Source organism: Epinephelus lanceolatus, chromosome 2 (assembly GCF_041903045.1).
Source record: "Epinephelus lanceolatus isolate andai-2023 chromosome 2, ASM4190304v1, whole genome shotgun sequence".
Lineage (NCBI taxonomy): Eukaryota > Metazoa > Chordata > Actinopteri > Perciformes > Serranidae > Epinephelus > Epinephelus lanceolatus.
Window position 1 is genome coordinate 30,607,034 of NC_135735.1, and position 18,224 is coordinate 30,625,257.

The following is an 18,224-nucleotide window of genomic DNA, read 5'->3' on the forward strand; positions in this document are numbered from 1 at the left end:
GGAGACTGAGTGCCCCTCCGACCTCCACAGGCCAGGAAGAATGATGGGGGGTGTGAAAGGTTGGGAGTAAAAGCTGAGAATGGAGGGAGGGTGTAGTTTCATCTGTGACATCTGATAAGTAAAATCAAAACTCAGCAGACAGTGATGGAGGTAATGTGGCCCTCACTGAAGCATGAGATGCACACTACTGCACATTTGTATTGTTTTGCGTTCTCCTGAGGTGTAGTGGCCCCTGGGGTGCGATATTTAATCTATTCAGGCTTTACTTGATGAGAGCTTTTGTATTATTGGAAGAGACAGGAATGACATAGAGCCTACAAGATCCATTGGAGCCAGCAGGGCGCCCCGCTGTGGGATAAATTGCTTGATGTGATTCTGTCCTCATGAGAGCAGCAGGATTGGATGATGTATAATGATGCTGCTATCAAACCAGCAGCATGGACAGCAGTCAATGGTAACTCATATGCAAAGCCCAGGAAAGCCTTCCTCCTCCTCGTCCTCCTCCTCCTGCTCCTGTAATTGGTCTCCTGCCTGCAGGCTCTCTTCACGCAGAATGCGCCCCCATGTGGCGGGCAGGAGAAGCGCGGGCGCCACGGGGGTTTAAAAGCCTCAGCTGAGGAGGAGCTGCCCACAGTGCCGAGGAGCTCTACGTGGGGAAAAGTTTACCTCAACTACAACACTCAACCAAAAGGAGGGAGAAACTGCAGAGATGGCAACTCAAGCACAGAAGCCGCCCCAACTGCACCTGGCTGAGATCACCGCGACGCAGTTTATCGACATCTGGAAACACTTTGACGCAGACGGTCAGTGAGCGCAATTCTCCGCCGGTCTGATGACTGTGCCCTTAATTGAATGATCAATTAGTATTTATTAGACGCTGAATATATTATTGTCAGAGGGATGTGTTTTTAGAAATTCAGGTTTTTATTAATTGTGTTACAGTTATTTTGTTTCCAGTGAGTTAAATTCTTCTTCAGTGATATTTTGATTAATAATCCAGTGAGGCGCTTTTTGAAAACTAGAATAATATTAACTTCTGTGAGAAAAAATATTTGGAAATGAATACAACCTAAACAGGACTTTTTCAGTGTCAATTTTTCAAATTAACTTCATTTTAAAACATTTATTCTAGGTGCTAGAAGCCGTTCAGTTTAATGGCATCACTGTAACATCCTGTAATATAATTTATGTTGTGAGTTCATTTTCTGTGATTTAAATGTATCACATCTGCGGTGGTTTTAGACTCTGATGAGAGAAATTAAATCCGTCAGAGTGAAGTTACAGAGAGGAGGATGGAGGAGAGAGGGAGAGGAGGAGAGAGCTGCAAGAGCAGGAGAATAGGAGGAGAGATGGGGGAGGGAAGGATAAAAGGATGCAAAGGAGGGAGGACAAGAAGGGGGGGTGAACAGGTGAAGAGAGGAGAGGATGAAGGGTGTTTTACTTTGTTGGGAGGAGCTTCTGAATCTGGGAGCTCACTGGGAATGAAGTGGAGGTGTGTGTGTGTGTGTGTGTGTGTGTGTGTGTGTGTGTGTGTGCGCGTGTGTATTAAGAGAGAGGGATAGAGTCACATTGCAATTTTTACTCAAATAAAAGTAACTATAATATAAAATGAAATCAAAATATCAAAAGTACTTCTCATTCAGGTAGAAGGTGCCTGTGATTGTCATGATGGATTGTTGTTTCTGATGCAGCTGTTTAATGTTGTAGATGGTCAAGATGGAGCTGAATTGAACTATTTTTCATGCTGTCATGTAGATAGATCTGCAACAATTAGAGCTAAAAACAAGTAGCTGATAAATCAGTTGTTGATCAGCTACTTTGTTAATTGATTGATTGTTCCCCACATGTCACATCAGTCATTTTTTAAAGTAAAAACATCCCCAAACTTCAGTTTTTCCTCAAATATTTGCTGTTTTTCAGGCTTTTATGATATTAAACTGAATATCTTCTGGTTTTTATCTGTTGGTCACACAACAGAAACAATTTTAACATGACTGCGTTAAACATGTCATGGAAATCATGATAAAAACACTTTTTTGTCACTGTTTTCTACAAAGGCAAAATAATGAACAAAGTAATCAATAGTGAAATTAGCCCTGATAATAATGCACCATATTTTATAAATTGATAATTTGTAAAATCTTGATCTGCTAAGTACGTTGGGCTGTCAATTTAGTATAGTGAAGTAAAAAGAACATAAAAATTGTTCAAGGTGTTTCTCAAGGTCAAGGATCCTTCTTTGACTTTGAAAAACACCTTGAGTCTCAGGTCTGAATGTTTTGGTTGGTAAATTTCCCATCAGCCAAACTGCAGTGAAGCATTGTCTCTATGTCACTCTGAGCCACTCCAGCTTTGGTGATTTTCATGTTGCAAATTGAAGGATTATATTGTGAAGCCATTCACAACAAGCTCTGACCTCTATTGTTAAACCCTTTACACACCCTGTCCGATAAACTCACACTTTGTTTTCATCAATCAGATGAGCCTGACAGCACTAGAGTATAACTTTCACAATGTGTCCTGTTTCCTATCAAGAGATTTGTACTTTGACCCTAAACATCCAAACCTTAACTGTGACCCCACTGGTTATAGATTGGAGGATCATCATATGAATTATTTTTGTGACAGTTGCAGTGGTTTTGAAAGCTGCTGATAAGCAATGTCTTCCTGCATGGGCATTTTGGAAGACAAGATGAAAAATATTTTGTTTAAAGGAACAGTGTATAAGATTTAGGGGAATTTAGTGGCTTCTGGTGGTGAGGATTGCAGATTTGATGCTGAAACTTCTGGTTAGAATTCCTTTAGTGTTCATTGTTCAGGAGATTTTTACCAGGAGTTGAACTATCTGGAAAGGGCCCTTCCTCTCCAAAACAAGCAGAACAGGTGATTTAAACCAGTAAAAATGCTGAATAAAGCAGTTTCATCTTGCAAATCTGTTTGACATGCGGCAGACGGCCCACTTACCCAGCACCTGGTGGTGTGTACTCACCTTTTTTCTCGATAAGATCCAGACCTTCAGGAGGTTTCTACTGGGAGCTGAATTATGTGCAGAGGTATCTTCCTCTCCAAAACAAATGCATGTGGTGATTTAAACCGGTAAAAACAAAGTTTCATGTAAAAAAAATCAATGTTGCTCTGACACTCTCATTGGAGAGCGGCTGCTAAATATGGTGGCTGACGCAAAAATTTGGAAACATGAAAACATGAAAACACGAAAAACACAAAAACGTGAATGGGCCCATCTAGAGCCAATGTTTGATTTGTCTCTTCTGGGCTACTGTAGAAACATGGTGGTTCAACATGGTGATCTCCATAGACAAAGACCCGCTCCCTATGTAGCTATAAATGTCTAATTCTAAGGTAGCGATTATTACGATTATTATTTTCAGGTGATATTCCCTTTTTTCCAATATTTCCCTCTAAATCCTGAACACTGGATCTATAAATTGAGGACAGTTTGAATACCATTGAAGGGGCCACAGATTTTCAAAGACAATTTATCGTAAAATTTGTACTATTCTAAATCAATTACAGGTGTGTCATGGTATGTAGTGAAAGAAAAAGCAGGTAGTCTGATTAATAGCCATGAACCAGAGCTTCTCCAACCTGGACAACTGCTGTGGCTTTCTTGTAAACCATCGTCTTCAAGCAGCTCCACTGGAGAATTTCAGGGGTTAAATATTCTGCTTAAGGGCACCACACTCTTGTTAATGAGGGTGAAGAAACCATAGCTAATTACCTCCCCAAGGAAAGCTCAAACCTTCTTCCGAAGTTTGACAACATGCCATCTTCTTATAAATAAATCAGTCATCTGGAGAAAATTGATCGAGGGCAATAGAGGCTCAAAACTTATCACAGGAAAAGTCTCAGGCTATTTAGTAGGATGTGTTGGCATTGGCTTCTGGCCTGGCTAAGATATCATCACGGCAGCAACAGGTTGTTTTCCTGACCACAGCTGCAACACATCAGTGACTGACTGACTGTGGCTTCTGTCGGCTGCAGGGAACATGAGGACAACAAACAAACAAACAAACAACTGGGGATCTCAGCCATATGAAGGATGGATGTGTGCACTGATATTCCAGCAGTCTCAAAACTCATGCGGGCTTTTCTGTCCATTTAGTGAGTAGGAATTTGCTTGATGCTTTTAGCTGTTTTCAGTCATAATGAGTTAGGCAGCTGGATTGTTTCTGATGTGCCATTGAGCAATCAGCAGTTGAGCTGTGTTTGACAATGTTTTGGGTAGTAGAGGGCTGCATCTGCTCAGTATGCAGTGTGCAGTGGTGCGCTCCATGTGGCAGCTGAGATTTGTTTCTCAACTAAACTCTGGCAGTGAGCCCCGATGAACTGAGGACACAGTTACTTATGCGGGCTATTACAGGTCACAGGATTTGAGGACACTCAGACTTCATCATAGATTAATTGTTCCTTGCTTTCCCCACCTGACATACACTGTATTTAATCAGTACTTGTGTTTTACATTAAAATGCATTCAGATTAGAAATCTAGAACCCTTCTTGCATGCATTTTATAACACTTGATCTGCCTAAACCCTGCGCTGCAGACACAGCTGTAAAGGGCCAGTTAACATCTGACGGATGCAGAAAACTGCTGAGTCACTAGTCACAAGCATGGACTGTACAAATAATGGATGTAGCTACTGTGACATCACCCACTGGTTTGTAGACTCCCGTTTTGAGCATCTAGTTCGGCATTTCAGTCGGCATCTTGGACTTTTTGGAGCCAGAGGTGACCACATTTGGACAAGACGGTGGAGCTGTGGAGGAGCGAGAGGTGAATCTGACTCAGAGGCTGTGGTGACGCCTCACAGACAGCCTGTCACTCAAGCAGCCCTGCCCTTAAATATACACAACTTTAAGCTTTAATAAAATATAAAAGGGTGAGTCATACAACAAATCACCCCATGATTTGTCATGGATGTTGAAATCAGCCAAAGAAACCCAAACTGATTTTTGCACTAGGCTGTAAACATGTTTATTACTGCTGTAAAGTTGGACATTTAAACATGGGGGTCCATGATGATTGACTCACTTCTTGAGCAAGTCTCAAGTGGCCGTTCAAAGAACTGCAGTGTTTGGCACTTCTGTGTTGGCTTCATTTTTCAGTCTGCGGATGCTGCTGCTTGGTCACAAAGTAGGGAACAATATTTCTTTGGAAGTTTGTGCGCAAATTTGTAAAAATAATTGTTAAATAATTGGGTTTTGTATTTAATAGTCATGTCCTCTAATTAATGTCTCTAATAAATACTGCAGACACTACCACATACAATCACTTGATCGAGACCATCAGAGAGGCACTATAGATGGCAATGTCGGTAGGTCGTTCCACCATTTTGGTCCAAACTGAAATATTTCAACAGCCATTGGATTTACATGACATTTTGTACAGATATAATGATCCCCAGATGATGCATCTATTGATTTCAGTGATCCCCTGACTTTGCCTCTCGGTTTACATTTGTGGTTCTGAGTAAAATATTGCCGACTAGATGGATTGCCATGAAACTTTGGTACAAAGATTCATGTCCTGTTCGGGATGTATTTTGTTTGGTGATCCTCTAATTTTGATGCAGTGCCACCATCAGGTCAACATCTTTATTTGTCCAGTTGTCTGGATTATAGCCAAATACCTGCCAACTAATGACATTCCCATCCGCCCCAGCTGTACCTTGTGTTTAGTACTTATAAGCAGATGCTAACATGCTGAACTAAAATGGTGAGCATGAAAAACATTGTGCCTGCTCAACATCAGTATGTTAGCATCAGGGGTGGGTAGTGGCATGTTACAAGTAACACACATGATTACATTCTTTAAGGAATGAGTACTTTTCATGTTCCTTTTTTAAAAACTGTACTTCTGCTCTTTGCTCAAGTATATGTTCAAGCCACTAGTCTACTTTTTACTTCGCTATCAAGAGGGGATAGGTACGCAAAGGGCACCTCTACTGCAAATCAGACAGCCCATATGGCCAAAGTTGACCACCTGCCTGGGTTAAAGCATCGTGGACTTCATTTTTTATTTTCTTAAAGATATTTTTAAACTACAGTAGTCTAGCAGGTCAAGAAATACACCCTGCTAAAGTTACAATGACAACAATGAAAATTTAACACAACCCGTGAAAATTTAACACACACATGAGCACAGAGCCACCAGCCTCTGACCTCATGACAGTTGACCAGAAACAATTTTTACATGTCAACGTTTAACATGTCATGGAAATTATGATAAAAAACACAGTTTGATTTTAACTGTAACATTACAGTTAACAAGTCAGTGGCCGACGTTTGCATTTATGGTTTGTGAGTTTCATGAGACAATATGTTAACTGCGAGGAGTTAAAACTCTGTGACAAATCAGTTACTTAACCGCGTACTAACTTAGTGACTCCTCTTCATACCCTGTGGGATTTAAGGCTGCAATGAGATTACTTTATCTCATTTTGTCCTTGTCAACATGCTGCTCCTCCCCCCATGAGAGCTGCATCTTGTCCAGTAGAGACACCAACTAGCAGAGTCGTTTCTAGCTTTTTGGGGGTCCCATGCAAAATCTTGTTTTGTCCCTCTATAAATCATGAATACACACCAAATCTTTATTCCATATGCATATGAGACCAAATTGTACATTTTACACATAACAAACTTATATTAGTTTGACTTCATTGTTAACAGCAAAATCTAAATAAAGTGTTGCTGGCCCCTGTCAAAAAAGACACTTCTCCGCTGACCAGTGCCAGGCGCTGTCAAAAGATATTTGCGATGTGGTCTGATAACTTTTTTGGGGGAAACCCTGCATTGAAGTTGCACATTCAGTTTGTGAAGTTGCAGTTAGCTAGCTAATTTTAGCTATATTAATTTTTCATGTGCAATGTTAATCTCTGATGTTATGATGGGGAGAGGGGTGGGAGATCATTTATTTCTCATTTGTATAGGCTATCCTTATTTGTTTAAATAGTCGACCTGCTCATCCAAACAAACTGTTTTTATTATTTTGTTCTGGCCAGCACAGAAAGTAACTTGTACTTTGAGGGAAAGGGTAATTTTCTCTCTTACCTGAGTCATTTTTTATCAGAGTGATTTGACTTTTACTTGAGTATAGATTTTCAGTACTCTGCTCACCACTGGTTAGCATATCGATTGAGATGACATTTTTGATTGCCTAAACAGCGCATGACGAATAAGTGCCGCAGGAATGACATAACATAATTAACGTAAGGTTTAGAAATAGAAACATGGTTCACTCAAAGTTCACACAGTCCTGAGCACCAGTCTCTTGGGGAAAGTCCTAGGGGAATGTTCAGTGTTTTGTGACCCATCCACCACCCCAACCTCTCTCTGAATGGGGACAAATTACTGGCTCATGACTAGATGGGATATGTACAAATTTGATGCATTACGTTTCGTAGGAAAGGCTCAAACAGTGCATGAGAACAGCCTGTATAGAAACTGGTTGGTTGAAACCAGCAAAACTAGCAATGTAGCGGTAAAGTGATTTGATATCGCAGATCTGGATATGATCATTTTATTGGTGGAATTTCTTGCTGATGATTTCACATCTTTGGTGCACAATATGATTGTTTGGTTAACGAGTGGCAACCCAGCCACCAGTCTGAATGCCTCCTGATATTAAGAAATTATCATCAGTTTAAGTTTGAATAATAGAAGCAAAGTGAAACTACACAGACCATGAATGTCACCTTTAGTGTGCTGTGCCGGCCTGCTTTGTATTACCACACCCAGTGTTTTGGGTCTCAGCAGTGATTTGTTTATACACTCTCTGAAACAGCAGCTCGACCAAAGCACAGATGGTGACATGGAGCACCTATCAAATACCGTGTGCAAATGAATCTGGGTGTGGAGACGAGAGGAGGGGGGTGGGAATGATCAGAAAGGAAAAGAGATGAGAGGATAAGAGATTAAGAGATGAAGAGGGAGGGAGGGCAGGGGGGGAATCTCTGCATTTTATTCTGTACATCTGTGTTTTATTCCGAATTGAAGTAACAATTTTATCAATGTCTATTTTTGTACGATAAAAGGCACGAACCCAGCAATCCCTGCTGGGATTTTAGACAGATGGGACTCATTCTTATGATTAAAAAGAGAGCGCTGAATGTCCTATATGTTACCCTCTGACTTGCAGAGAAACCAGTGGGGTAAATTATTGTATTAAAATCATCCCGGTCATGTGACTGTCATAAGACTTACAAATCCAGACAAAGGGACAGAATGCCCCAATAAGCATCAATCTGACTCCACACTTCCACCCTCTTAGGCAAGAAAACTCATTATACTGCTTACACTCCAGCTACAATGGACTCTTGTGGGTTGTTTTTCTTTTCCCTGCTGCAGCACATTACTGATTCTCCACACTCCAGAAAGTCCAATTTGGCACAAGATATATGAACAAGAAAAGAGAAAATTCTCTAGACATGAGCTTGTTTTTGTGTGGCGTGACTTCAGTTCATCAAAATGAGTTTTCAATTAAAAGTCTTCAGCTGTGTAGAGATGATGTCATTATCTTATATCCTGGTGTTGTCAAGCTTTAGGCTTCACTCAAGACGACTTGTCGACTTGTGCACTGAATCCAGGGCTAAACCAACCAAATACTATAAGTAATACTCACACTGTTTTAAGTGCAGCTGTAAGCATGTATACGTTCTGTATATAGTCCCAGTAAGCACTTTACATTTTGCTGCTTACTTGGATCGAATCACAGACGGCTTGAGACCGGACTAGCACTTGAGGGTTGGCGACTGTTCCAAAATTTAAGGACCCCTGTTGACCTTTAATCTTTCATCCACATCCACAGTCTTTAATCAAACTTTTAAACAGTCAACAAAGCTTAAGGCGACTTAAAAGCTTCATAACATCATTTGTGCCAAACTAATTTAGTTCCTCTGGTGTTCCGCAGGAAACGGCTACATCGAAGGGAAGGAGCTGGAGAACTTCTTCAAAGAGCTGGAGACTGCGAGACGAGGAGCAGGCGTGGTGAGTGCAGCGTGCACGAATACTTCAATCAAACCAGAGTGGACATGAATGAATATAAGTTTAGTTTTGCTTTATTTTCCAACCAAATTGTTCAGTCCACCTTCAATCCAGCATTTGACAACATACAATATATTAATCACTTTAACTTGAGACCATCTTGCAATTAGGGTTGCAGCTGTATACTGTGAAACTGTTTACCATGACATGACAACAGTTATCATATGGTGCACATTTGCTTATCTATGGTATTGAAAAAAAATGCAACTGGACAGAGAATCTCACCTACGACATGACACACACACGGACTCACAAGGTGAAAACAATACCAGCTGTTGCAACATTGTCACTGCTGGTAATTAACAATGTTACCTCATTACATTCATTGAAAACATCTGGGTGAAATTCCCATTCATATGAAACTTTGTTGCTGATTTAGTTGTAATATCAATGTAGTGTCTAAGGGACAGATTTGGTCTGAGTAGCATGTTTTCTCTTAAATATATGTTTGACATAAAGACTGCCTTATAAGTCATTTTGTTCTATGATCTGATGTGTTTACAGGATCCTACACATACTGCATTCAAAGAAAAAATGAAGGAGTTCATGGCCAACTTTGACAAGAACTCTGATGGGCGGATTGAGATGTCAGAGGTGAGAACTAACTGAAAACAGCTGCTTTTGGGGTCTCCTGTAGTGCTCTAATGGTTAAGACACACACAGCATCTCTGGTTTAACTCCAGTTTGTTGCATGTCCATCCTCCTTCCTTCTGTATCTTCACTGTCAGTCTACACAATAAAATAAAAAATGTCAAAATCATCCTAAAAAGTATAGCTACTGTTTAAATAAAACCTATATTTCTACCATTTTCTGTCTTCATAAACTTAAATCTAAACCACTGACATAGAATATAAGTGTCTGGAATAATAATCCTTTTGTGTCTTTGTCGTCCACTCTGTAGTTGGCTCAGCTTCTGCCCACAGAGGAAAACTTCCTGCTCTGTTTCAGAGAGTTTGTGGGATCCAGCGCTGAGTTTATGGCTGTAAGTTTGTATATTTGTATCTGTCTACCTCAACATATTTATGCCTTGTGTCATGCTTTAAGTACTCATTATGTAACTCTATATATTGGATCAGTTCTGTCAGGCTCTCACACTCATCAAAACTGATTCAATGTAATGATGGTAAAGAATTTGGATTATACAATGGACAGCCCAAAAGGCCTTTGTTAGCCTTCTTCTTTCTCTGTTTCTGATGGAAAACGGTGCTCACTGACAAACTGCTTAACTTTACTGAGCTGTGAAATTTCCCTACAAACGCTTCCAGTCAGCAGCGCCGTCACAGCACATCCTGTGGGACACATGTTCAACTGCCCCGCCATGCCTTTTGTTTCCCTGCTTCTTGTGGAAACAGTCCAGTAAGGGTGTACATTTTTACAGCCTTGATTATGTGGCATTGAAACCCTGACAAAAATATTAGAAATCATACTGGAGACTGTGTTGCATTTTAGATGGTCCGAGTTATCCCTGACAGCATAAAGCTTAATTAAATCATCTTCACAGTTCTGTGAATTCACAGTTCTTACATAAATTAGCATTGTGGGTGTGACAGTTATTACCACACCAAACATGAACTCCAATCTTAAACAGGTCTCTGATCACTCTAAATCAAAGATAGTAGGACAACCTCGAAACAGATTTTTTTTTTCCTACACAGTTATTTTGATGCCTTGTCAGCAAGTACACAACATCATATCTGACCCACACTTCTTCTGCATATGCTGCAATAATTAGAGAGAAAACATCAAGACGAGGCATCGAACATCTGGTCCACTGTGATTGAAAATAACCAACACACACACACACACACACACACACACACACACGCACACACACATACACACACTTTGTGTACTCGGGCTGGGGCTGAGTAGAGTTTTCAGTGGTGTGATGTTCAGGCCACTCTGTGTGTTGAAGCTATTCTCAGACAGAACATACATTATGAATGGAGCACAGCTTTCTGAAGGGGAAATGCAGTGAGTGCTGGAGGGGTTTAGGTATCCAAGGGCTTTGACAAAGTCTCTATTTATGCAGTGCCAGATGAAACCCTTGTAGCTCTGCCATGTCTCTTTATTTTTGTCTGTAAATCCGTGAATCAGATAATATATAAAGAAAGTGTATTCTTTTTTTTTTTATGGTAATTGTAGCACAAATGTTTTCTGAAAGCTACTGTAACATCATCGCTCTTCTCCTGCAGGCTTGGCGGAGGTATGACACCGACCGCAGTGGATACATTGAGTCCAATGAGCTGAAGGTAAAACACAATATGCCTAACTGTGATTAATGTAGAATTGTTTAAGGTACATACGTATGATACAGCTGTTCTGACAGCAGGACAGTCAGATGTTTAGAGTTGTAACGTCAAAACAAAACGAAAAAAAGGCAGATAAGTAGTTAATACATGTATGTGCATATTTCTTCTTTGTAATTATTGTAAATCTTGGGTCCTCAAAAGAGGGTCCTCAGAGTGACTACAGGGAGGCCGCGAATTAATGTTTAATAATTTAGGTTTTAATTTTTTGATTTTAAAAACAAATTGAAATATGTCTGCAAATACACATTGAATTCCACATATTTTTAGCAAAGATAAACTGGCTTATTCATAAAATGGATAAATAAATGAACCAACATTTAAATTCCAGTACACAACATTAATAAAAGGCTAACTTTTACCCATGAATCCACATGCAGTCATGTGAGCTAGCAAATGCTGAATCAATGTGTGGCAACCATCCATAACACAAGGTGAGCTAGTTGGTAACATTTACATACTATTGAAACATATTGGCCAATTACCTGTATTATTATGTTGAATACGAACTTGTAGTCCAAACACATATGACCATAAAAATTTTAAAAAGCACAAAAAAAGACAGACAGGTGAAATGTGGGGTCCACAGCAGCGCCATGCCTCTTCCTTCCTTCAAGTGTATTCATGTGAAACAAAATGCAGAAAGTGAGGCTAATGCACCTAGCCGTGCTACAACTGCTGACTAGCTTCAGGCAAGTACAAACGAGGGAAGACCCAAAAAGATTCAGAGAATTATCTTAAATGCAACTCAGTTTATACAATATATGTAGTAGGGGGTCCCTGCTGCATTCATCTTTGAGATAAGGGGTCCTTGGACTGAGAAAGATGACCTCTGTTGAAAACAAACCAGACCTTGGTTGACATTATGTTTAGCTTCTGTGCCATGCTAGAGGTATAATTGGTGCTAATGTCTCTACTGAGGGAGCTACTGTAATTCTGCACATGTATATCATGCTCTCTGTGAAAAACAAAACCACATAGCACCTTCAAAAAATCACTAGCACACAGCACTACGCTTGCTTTCACATCCTGAGGTCTGTACATAGACATCAGCACCGTTTCACCTGCTAACTACCATTTAGAAACGCAATATATTATCTGATCACTGGTAGTTTTTGTCTCTCCTCAGGGTTTCCTGTCAGACCTGCTGAAGAAGGCCAACAGAAACTACGATGACAAGAAGCTCAATGAGTACACACAGACAATTGTGAGTATTTTTAGGCAAAGATTGCGTTTATTTTCTGCTTCTGCAAACTCGACGTTACAACTGCAAGACTCAGGTCTTTAAAGGTCAGGAGCTTATCAGACTATTCACTGTAGAAAATCTAAAAAAAATTCTATTCCTACATGTTTACATAAACGAGAGTGATGGCCACACTGGTACTGACCAAAAACACCCACTTATTTTTAGACCTATTGTCATTTTAAAAAAAACATTGTATTACATTTACACTATACTGTGCCTGTTAACTGTGGCATCAACACAAAAGCAATTACCATGAAGCATTTCTTTCCATTTCACATCTACGCCCATATGTTCATAATGTAGCATTTGGCTGTTTCATTTCTGCATAATGTAACTGAAATAACATTGCCAAAGGCTTTCATTTTAATATACTGAACATCGATGTTTGGGTTCACCCTCCAGCTTAATGTAATGCTGAAACATCACTTTTCACTCAGCCATCTGTGGTCTAAACACGCTCACCTGCTGCCGTCTAAACACTCCTGAGTGTTTAACATGTAAATGTGTGTGCAGGAGCGTACGGAAGGTGTTTTAAGACCTCCTGTTTGCTTCCTCTGATGAATTCTCTCCTCTCTGTGCAGCTAAGGATGTTTGATCTTAATGGCGATGGTAAGCTGGGTCTCTCTGAGATGGCGAGGTGAGTGTGTCTCCTCTTTTAATTGTCTGTGTTCTGGATGGTAATTTATAAACTTCTCTTAAAGGATGCCAACAAGATGAAGCCTTGTTGTGCTTGTTGTTTCAATGCAGGCTCTTGCCGGTCCAGGAAAACTTCCTGCTGAAGTTTGAGGTATGATTGGACTCACAGTGTTTTTAAATATACAGCCATAACTGCTATAGCAGCTGAAGTCCTGTCGCTCTAACATAGTGCTGTCAGGCAACACTGCAGTCAGTGCAGTTCAACCTTATTGGATTCACTACAAGAGGATTATTTGTAATCATGAATTGACATATGGGACATTATACATGTTTACTTAGGGTAAGTCTCATAAGTCTCTGTAAGTCTAGGAATTAGATATTACGGTATATAACATTTATTTTAAAACATGATAGGCTCCTGTTATGTGTTTGGAAACAGTTTTTATCTTTGACTGAATTAATTAGATGATTAATAAACAATGATAATTCAAATCTAGAGCTTTTATTTTCATGTTAAGTAAAAACATGTTGTTGCACAGTTCCATTCATATTCTTAGTTTGAAGACATATTTTAGAGAATACATTTTGATGCTTCAAAGTTCAACATTTGTAGCACAGGGACAATACGTATCTACCGTAAACAAATCTCCCACTCGTATTTTGTCATGTATGTTCCCGTACATACGTACATGGTAGGTTGCGAGAGCAGATCAACAATTCCTTTCTGACAGAGGATTAGTCTGATCAGGATTAACTCAACTCTAGTCCCAGTTATCATAATCTGCATGGATTAATATCAGTTCTGTATCTGGTGGGGCTTTTACCGCTCTCTAGAAATACCCTGCAGTTTCTAACAATTTCCTTGCTCCCTCTCTCCATCTCACACAGGGCATCAGACTCACAGTGAAAGAATTTGACTCCCTCTTTACCTTCTATGATAAGGTGAAAACATGTTTGTCTGTGTGTTTTGTACACTGTGTTATGTCATATGCACTGTGTGTGTGTGTGTGTGTGTGTGTGTGTGTGTTTGTTGTCAGACGGTCCAATATATATTTCCATGTTTTCTTTGAGGCTGTATAGGACTGATTACACACTTCATCTTATATATGGTCTTTAAATTGATTGCATTTTTCCACTTAATGACACTTCCCCTCACAAGTCTCCTCTTATTTAATAAATGCTCCGCTGTTCGCAGTGCTAGCAGCATGGCTTCAGGGCTGACCATGTCAGTTGATCCACCACTTTAATCCAACCAACCAACCGTCCATCCATTTGATGAACTGTTATGAAACATTGATGAGACATTCATGGTGCCCAGAGGATGAATCCAAAGACTTTGGAGATCTCCTGACTTTTCCTTGGACATTTCTGATCTTTAGCGAAATGTCTCAACTACTATTGGAAGGACTGCCGAAATATTTGGTCCACACATTCATATGACCCTCAGGATTAAATGAAATGACTTTGGTGATCCCCTGACTTTTTATCTAGTGCCATTATCGGGTCGAAATTGTAATCTATCCAGCAAAATCAATATAATTCCAATTAGCCTGTTAGCATGCTAACATGCTAAATCAAGATGATAAAAAAGGTAAGCCAAGGTTCAGCCTCATGGTGCGTGTCCACGGGGGCGTTTTTACATGCAAAGTGTTGCGCTACCTCCCAGTATTGGACGCTTAATGGGGATGCCACTTAATACACAGGCTGTCTGCTCCAGGATTTCAAACAGGACCAACATGACGGCAAGTTTGGTAACTTTCTCTCATATTATTAAATTAGTTCATCGAATGTGTTTATGAAAACATTTGAGGAAAGAAATGAGCAGTGGGTGGGTAGAGTACTGAAAATCTGCACTCAAGTAAAAGCACAATTACCATTTCAGAGACCTCCTTGAGTAAAAGTAATAAAGTTTCTGGTTAATAAATTACTGGAAGTACAAGTTACTTTCCAGTAATGTTTTTTAATGAAGTAGCAGCTCAGCTAATCAAACAAATAAAGATATACAACTGAGATATGAACAATCTCCCACTCTCTCTCCATCGCTCCCTCTTCCCCCCTCTCTTATTTATCATAACATCAAAGATTAATGTCAACCATAAAAAATTAACATAGCTTATGTGATAGCCAACTACATTTCACTTGCATTATGTCACTGCAGTAGGCTGTGATAGAAGAGGAGACATCTCAGTGTTTTTCGGGAGGTACCACAGGCACCTTTTCATGTAACTGTTGTCTATTTTAGACTTTGATATGAATGTGTGGTCCGATTTGGCCAGAGATTGACCCAGGGCTGCCTCTTGTTCTGGGTTTTGCTCTGTCATCATCGCATCGTGGTTAAAAGACAGGCAGTGCATCTCTTTCTTCCAGGCAGCTGGAAACTACAGTGGCATCTGCAGTAGGGGTTGTACTCTCGCTTCCCCCCTACACTCAATCCCTGCATTTAAAGTTGTAACAAAGGTAAAAATGGCAAATACAGTGACATAAAAAGTAGATTACTGTCTCAAAAATATACTCCAGTAAAGGACAGTTTTAAAAAAGGAAGATAAAAAATTCTCCTCACTTAAAAAAACGAATGTGAGTTACTTGTATTGCGTTACTTCCCACCCCTGGAAAGAAGCTATGCAGTTGGTTCATTTGTCTTCAATTCAGATTGACAACAGTTAGTTTTTCAGGAGTTTCTAGAGGCGGTGAGTTGTGCAGGACGTTCTTGATTTGCATGAAGTAGCCTAGATTCAATTTTATGCAAATGTGGAGTGGGCACCCAGTCTCTCAAAACGCAGCACTGCCAGGATGCACTGTGGCTGCTCACATAGACAATGAATGGGAAGTGTTGAAATGTCAAATCATGCGAACACGTACCATCAGAGACCTAGTGCGACTGTACACTCTTATTCTTCTTTTTACATGAAATACTTTCATAATTCAGACCTCTTGTGTTGTCTCTTCCACCAGGATGGTAATGGCTACATTGACGAGCAGGAGCTGGATGCCTTGCTGAAGGACCTCTGTGACAAGAACAAAATGGTAATGAATAGTTAGCCCATTGATTGATCAGTTCAGGTTACTTTTCTACTTGCCAAATATAGAGCTGAGATGAGACGGCTGCTGGAGATGCCTCTGCACTGTACTGTACATTTGTATCATCCATAAACCACTTTGTGCCGGTGTCATTTCTGGCAGGATGTGGACCCTGTGGACTCAAAAGGACTGATGGGGTACAAGAAGAGCATCATGGCTCTGTCTGACGGAGGGAAACTGTACCGCACTGAGCTGGAGATCGTCCTCTGCCGGGACTCCACGCTGTGAGCTCCCCGCTATCCTCCCCTTCCACTGCCTCCTCCTTCCTACCTCCTGATGTAACCTGGTGCATGTGTGACCCTTAACCTCGCTATACCACTTAGAGTGAAAACAAAAGTGCTCCTGAGAGCACAAAGTGTACCGCTGGCCCAGCTATTTCAGCTTTGTACCCCTCTGAGATTTTTGTCTTTTTTTGAGCTTAAAATGCAGTTCCATAGTGAGATAGCCATAGCAACAACTACAGGAATATATTGTGCTTTTATTTGACTTCCTGTTTTTAATATACATTTTTTACATTAACTCCATATCTATATGTTCCTCACCCGATGATTTAAAATGAATACTTCTGTTCTGTAGCATCTGTTCATTTATTTTATTTCTATTTAATTTAATCTTATTTAATGAGGCTTGTACTGTTCTATCAAAGATGTTACTGAGAGAATGAATAAATATAACATGACAACTCTTGTCCCAGTTAATTACTTGCATTAAATAATCACATCTTTGTGACAATGTTCAGTTACACCTCAGCTATCAGGGGGATCGTTTTAACTGCGCCATCCCCTCGATGGTGACAGGTTTGTTTGGTCTTCTCTCACAGCAAAGAAAATAATTTTCCCCCACTTTGAGAGTTGTGTGGTTCCGGTGAAGATTACAGCTCAAGTACAGATGCCCAGAGCAAGAGTGTTTTCTCCAGAGTGCTCCACCTTCACTTTCTAATCTCCTGGTAACAGAAAGTGTGATGTAGAAAAAGCTTGTCCTGCTCCATTTTTCATAGAGAGAAGCCTCCAAAGCCTCTGTGGCACTTTGAGATGAAGCAAGCAGAGTGGGACAAGCTGAGGGATTGGGGACAACAACAAGAAATGCAGCAGGATGATTGTCTCACTATTTTTACATTTATACAAATCTGCTGCAACATGGCACAAGAAAAGCAAAGATTTGCACTTTTAAATAATTGAAATATGTTTTTTCTTATCCAAATGTGTGTGTTTGACCCTCCTCACCAGACAAAACATATTCTCTGATATAGTATTGATTTTATTTGCCTCTATGATATCTGAATGACACCATTTTATTGTAGATTATATTTGGATTTTTAAATAATCAGCTGTTTTTAAAAGATGCTTCTCACAAATTTTGCCATTTCTATTTCTGTCTTAACGCAGTCAACACACCCCCATCCTTCAGCATCATGGAACATTCTACCTTCCATCAATTAATAATCAGCTCTTTCATCTTTAATTAAACTCACTATCTTTAAAGCACAACCCTTCACACACCACCATCACTGTAACCCCACACACACACAGAAACAATACAGTGTTCACCTCCATCAGCAAATGTTCACTGTTATACACGTGGGCATACAAATACACACACACACACACACAGAAACACAGAAGGGCACACAGTGAAACTCTGTTAACTGCTGACAGCGAGGAAAAAAGAGAGTTACATCCGCCCTGATTCCTTCACACACATCAGTCCCACTCAGTGAGAGCAATGAGACAAGCAACGGAAACAGACAGATGAGAGACACTCTGTTATTTACCCTCCATACAGCTGCACACACACACACACACACACACACACACACACACACACACACACACACGCTTGTTATAAATCTAGGGAAATACATTATGCTGATTTCCCGAGTGTTCCAACTTTGT

At 40.1% G+C, this 18,224-nt stretch overlaps 1 protein-coding gene across 1 annotated transcript; it reads left to right on the forward strand.

The window, feature by feature from the left end:
* Positions 1–618: 618 nt before the first annotated feature.
* On the forward strand, positions 619–17,014 carry LOC117272624 (calretinin-like). Its single transcript, XM_033651604.2, has 11 exons — positions 619–803; positions 8,929–9,005; positions 9,567–9,656; positions 9,965–10,045; positions 11,259–11,315; positions 12,502–12,579; positions 13,200–13,255; positions 13,366–13,405; positions 14,143–14,196; positions 16,207–16,278; positions 16,435–17,014. The coding sequence occupies exons 1-11, from the start codon at positions 710–712 to the stop codon at positions 16,558–16,560; spliced, it is 825 nt and encodes a 274-aa protein (XP_033507495.1). The 5' UTR covers positions 619–709; the 3' UTR covers positions 16,561–17,014.
* Positions 17,015–18,224: the final 1,210 nt, after the last annotated feature.

Coding starts and splice junctions, on each gene's coding strand:
- LOC117272624 (XM_033651604.2), top strand. CDS start 710: ATGGCAACTCAAGCACAGAAGCCGCCCCAACTGCACCTGGCTGAGATC. Junction 9,006..9,566: donor CGAGACGAGGAGCAGGCGTG/GTGAGTGCAGCG, acceptor ATGTGTTTACAG/GATCCTACACATACTGCATT. Junction 10,046..11,258: donor CCAGCGCTGAGTTTATGGCT/GTAAGTTTGTAT, acceptor CTTCTCCTGCAG/GCTTGGCGGAGGTATGACAC.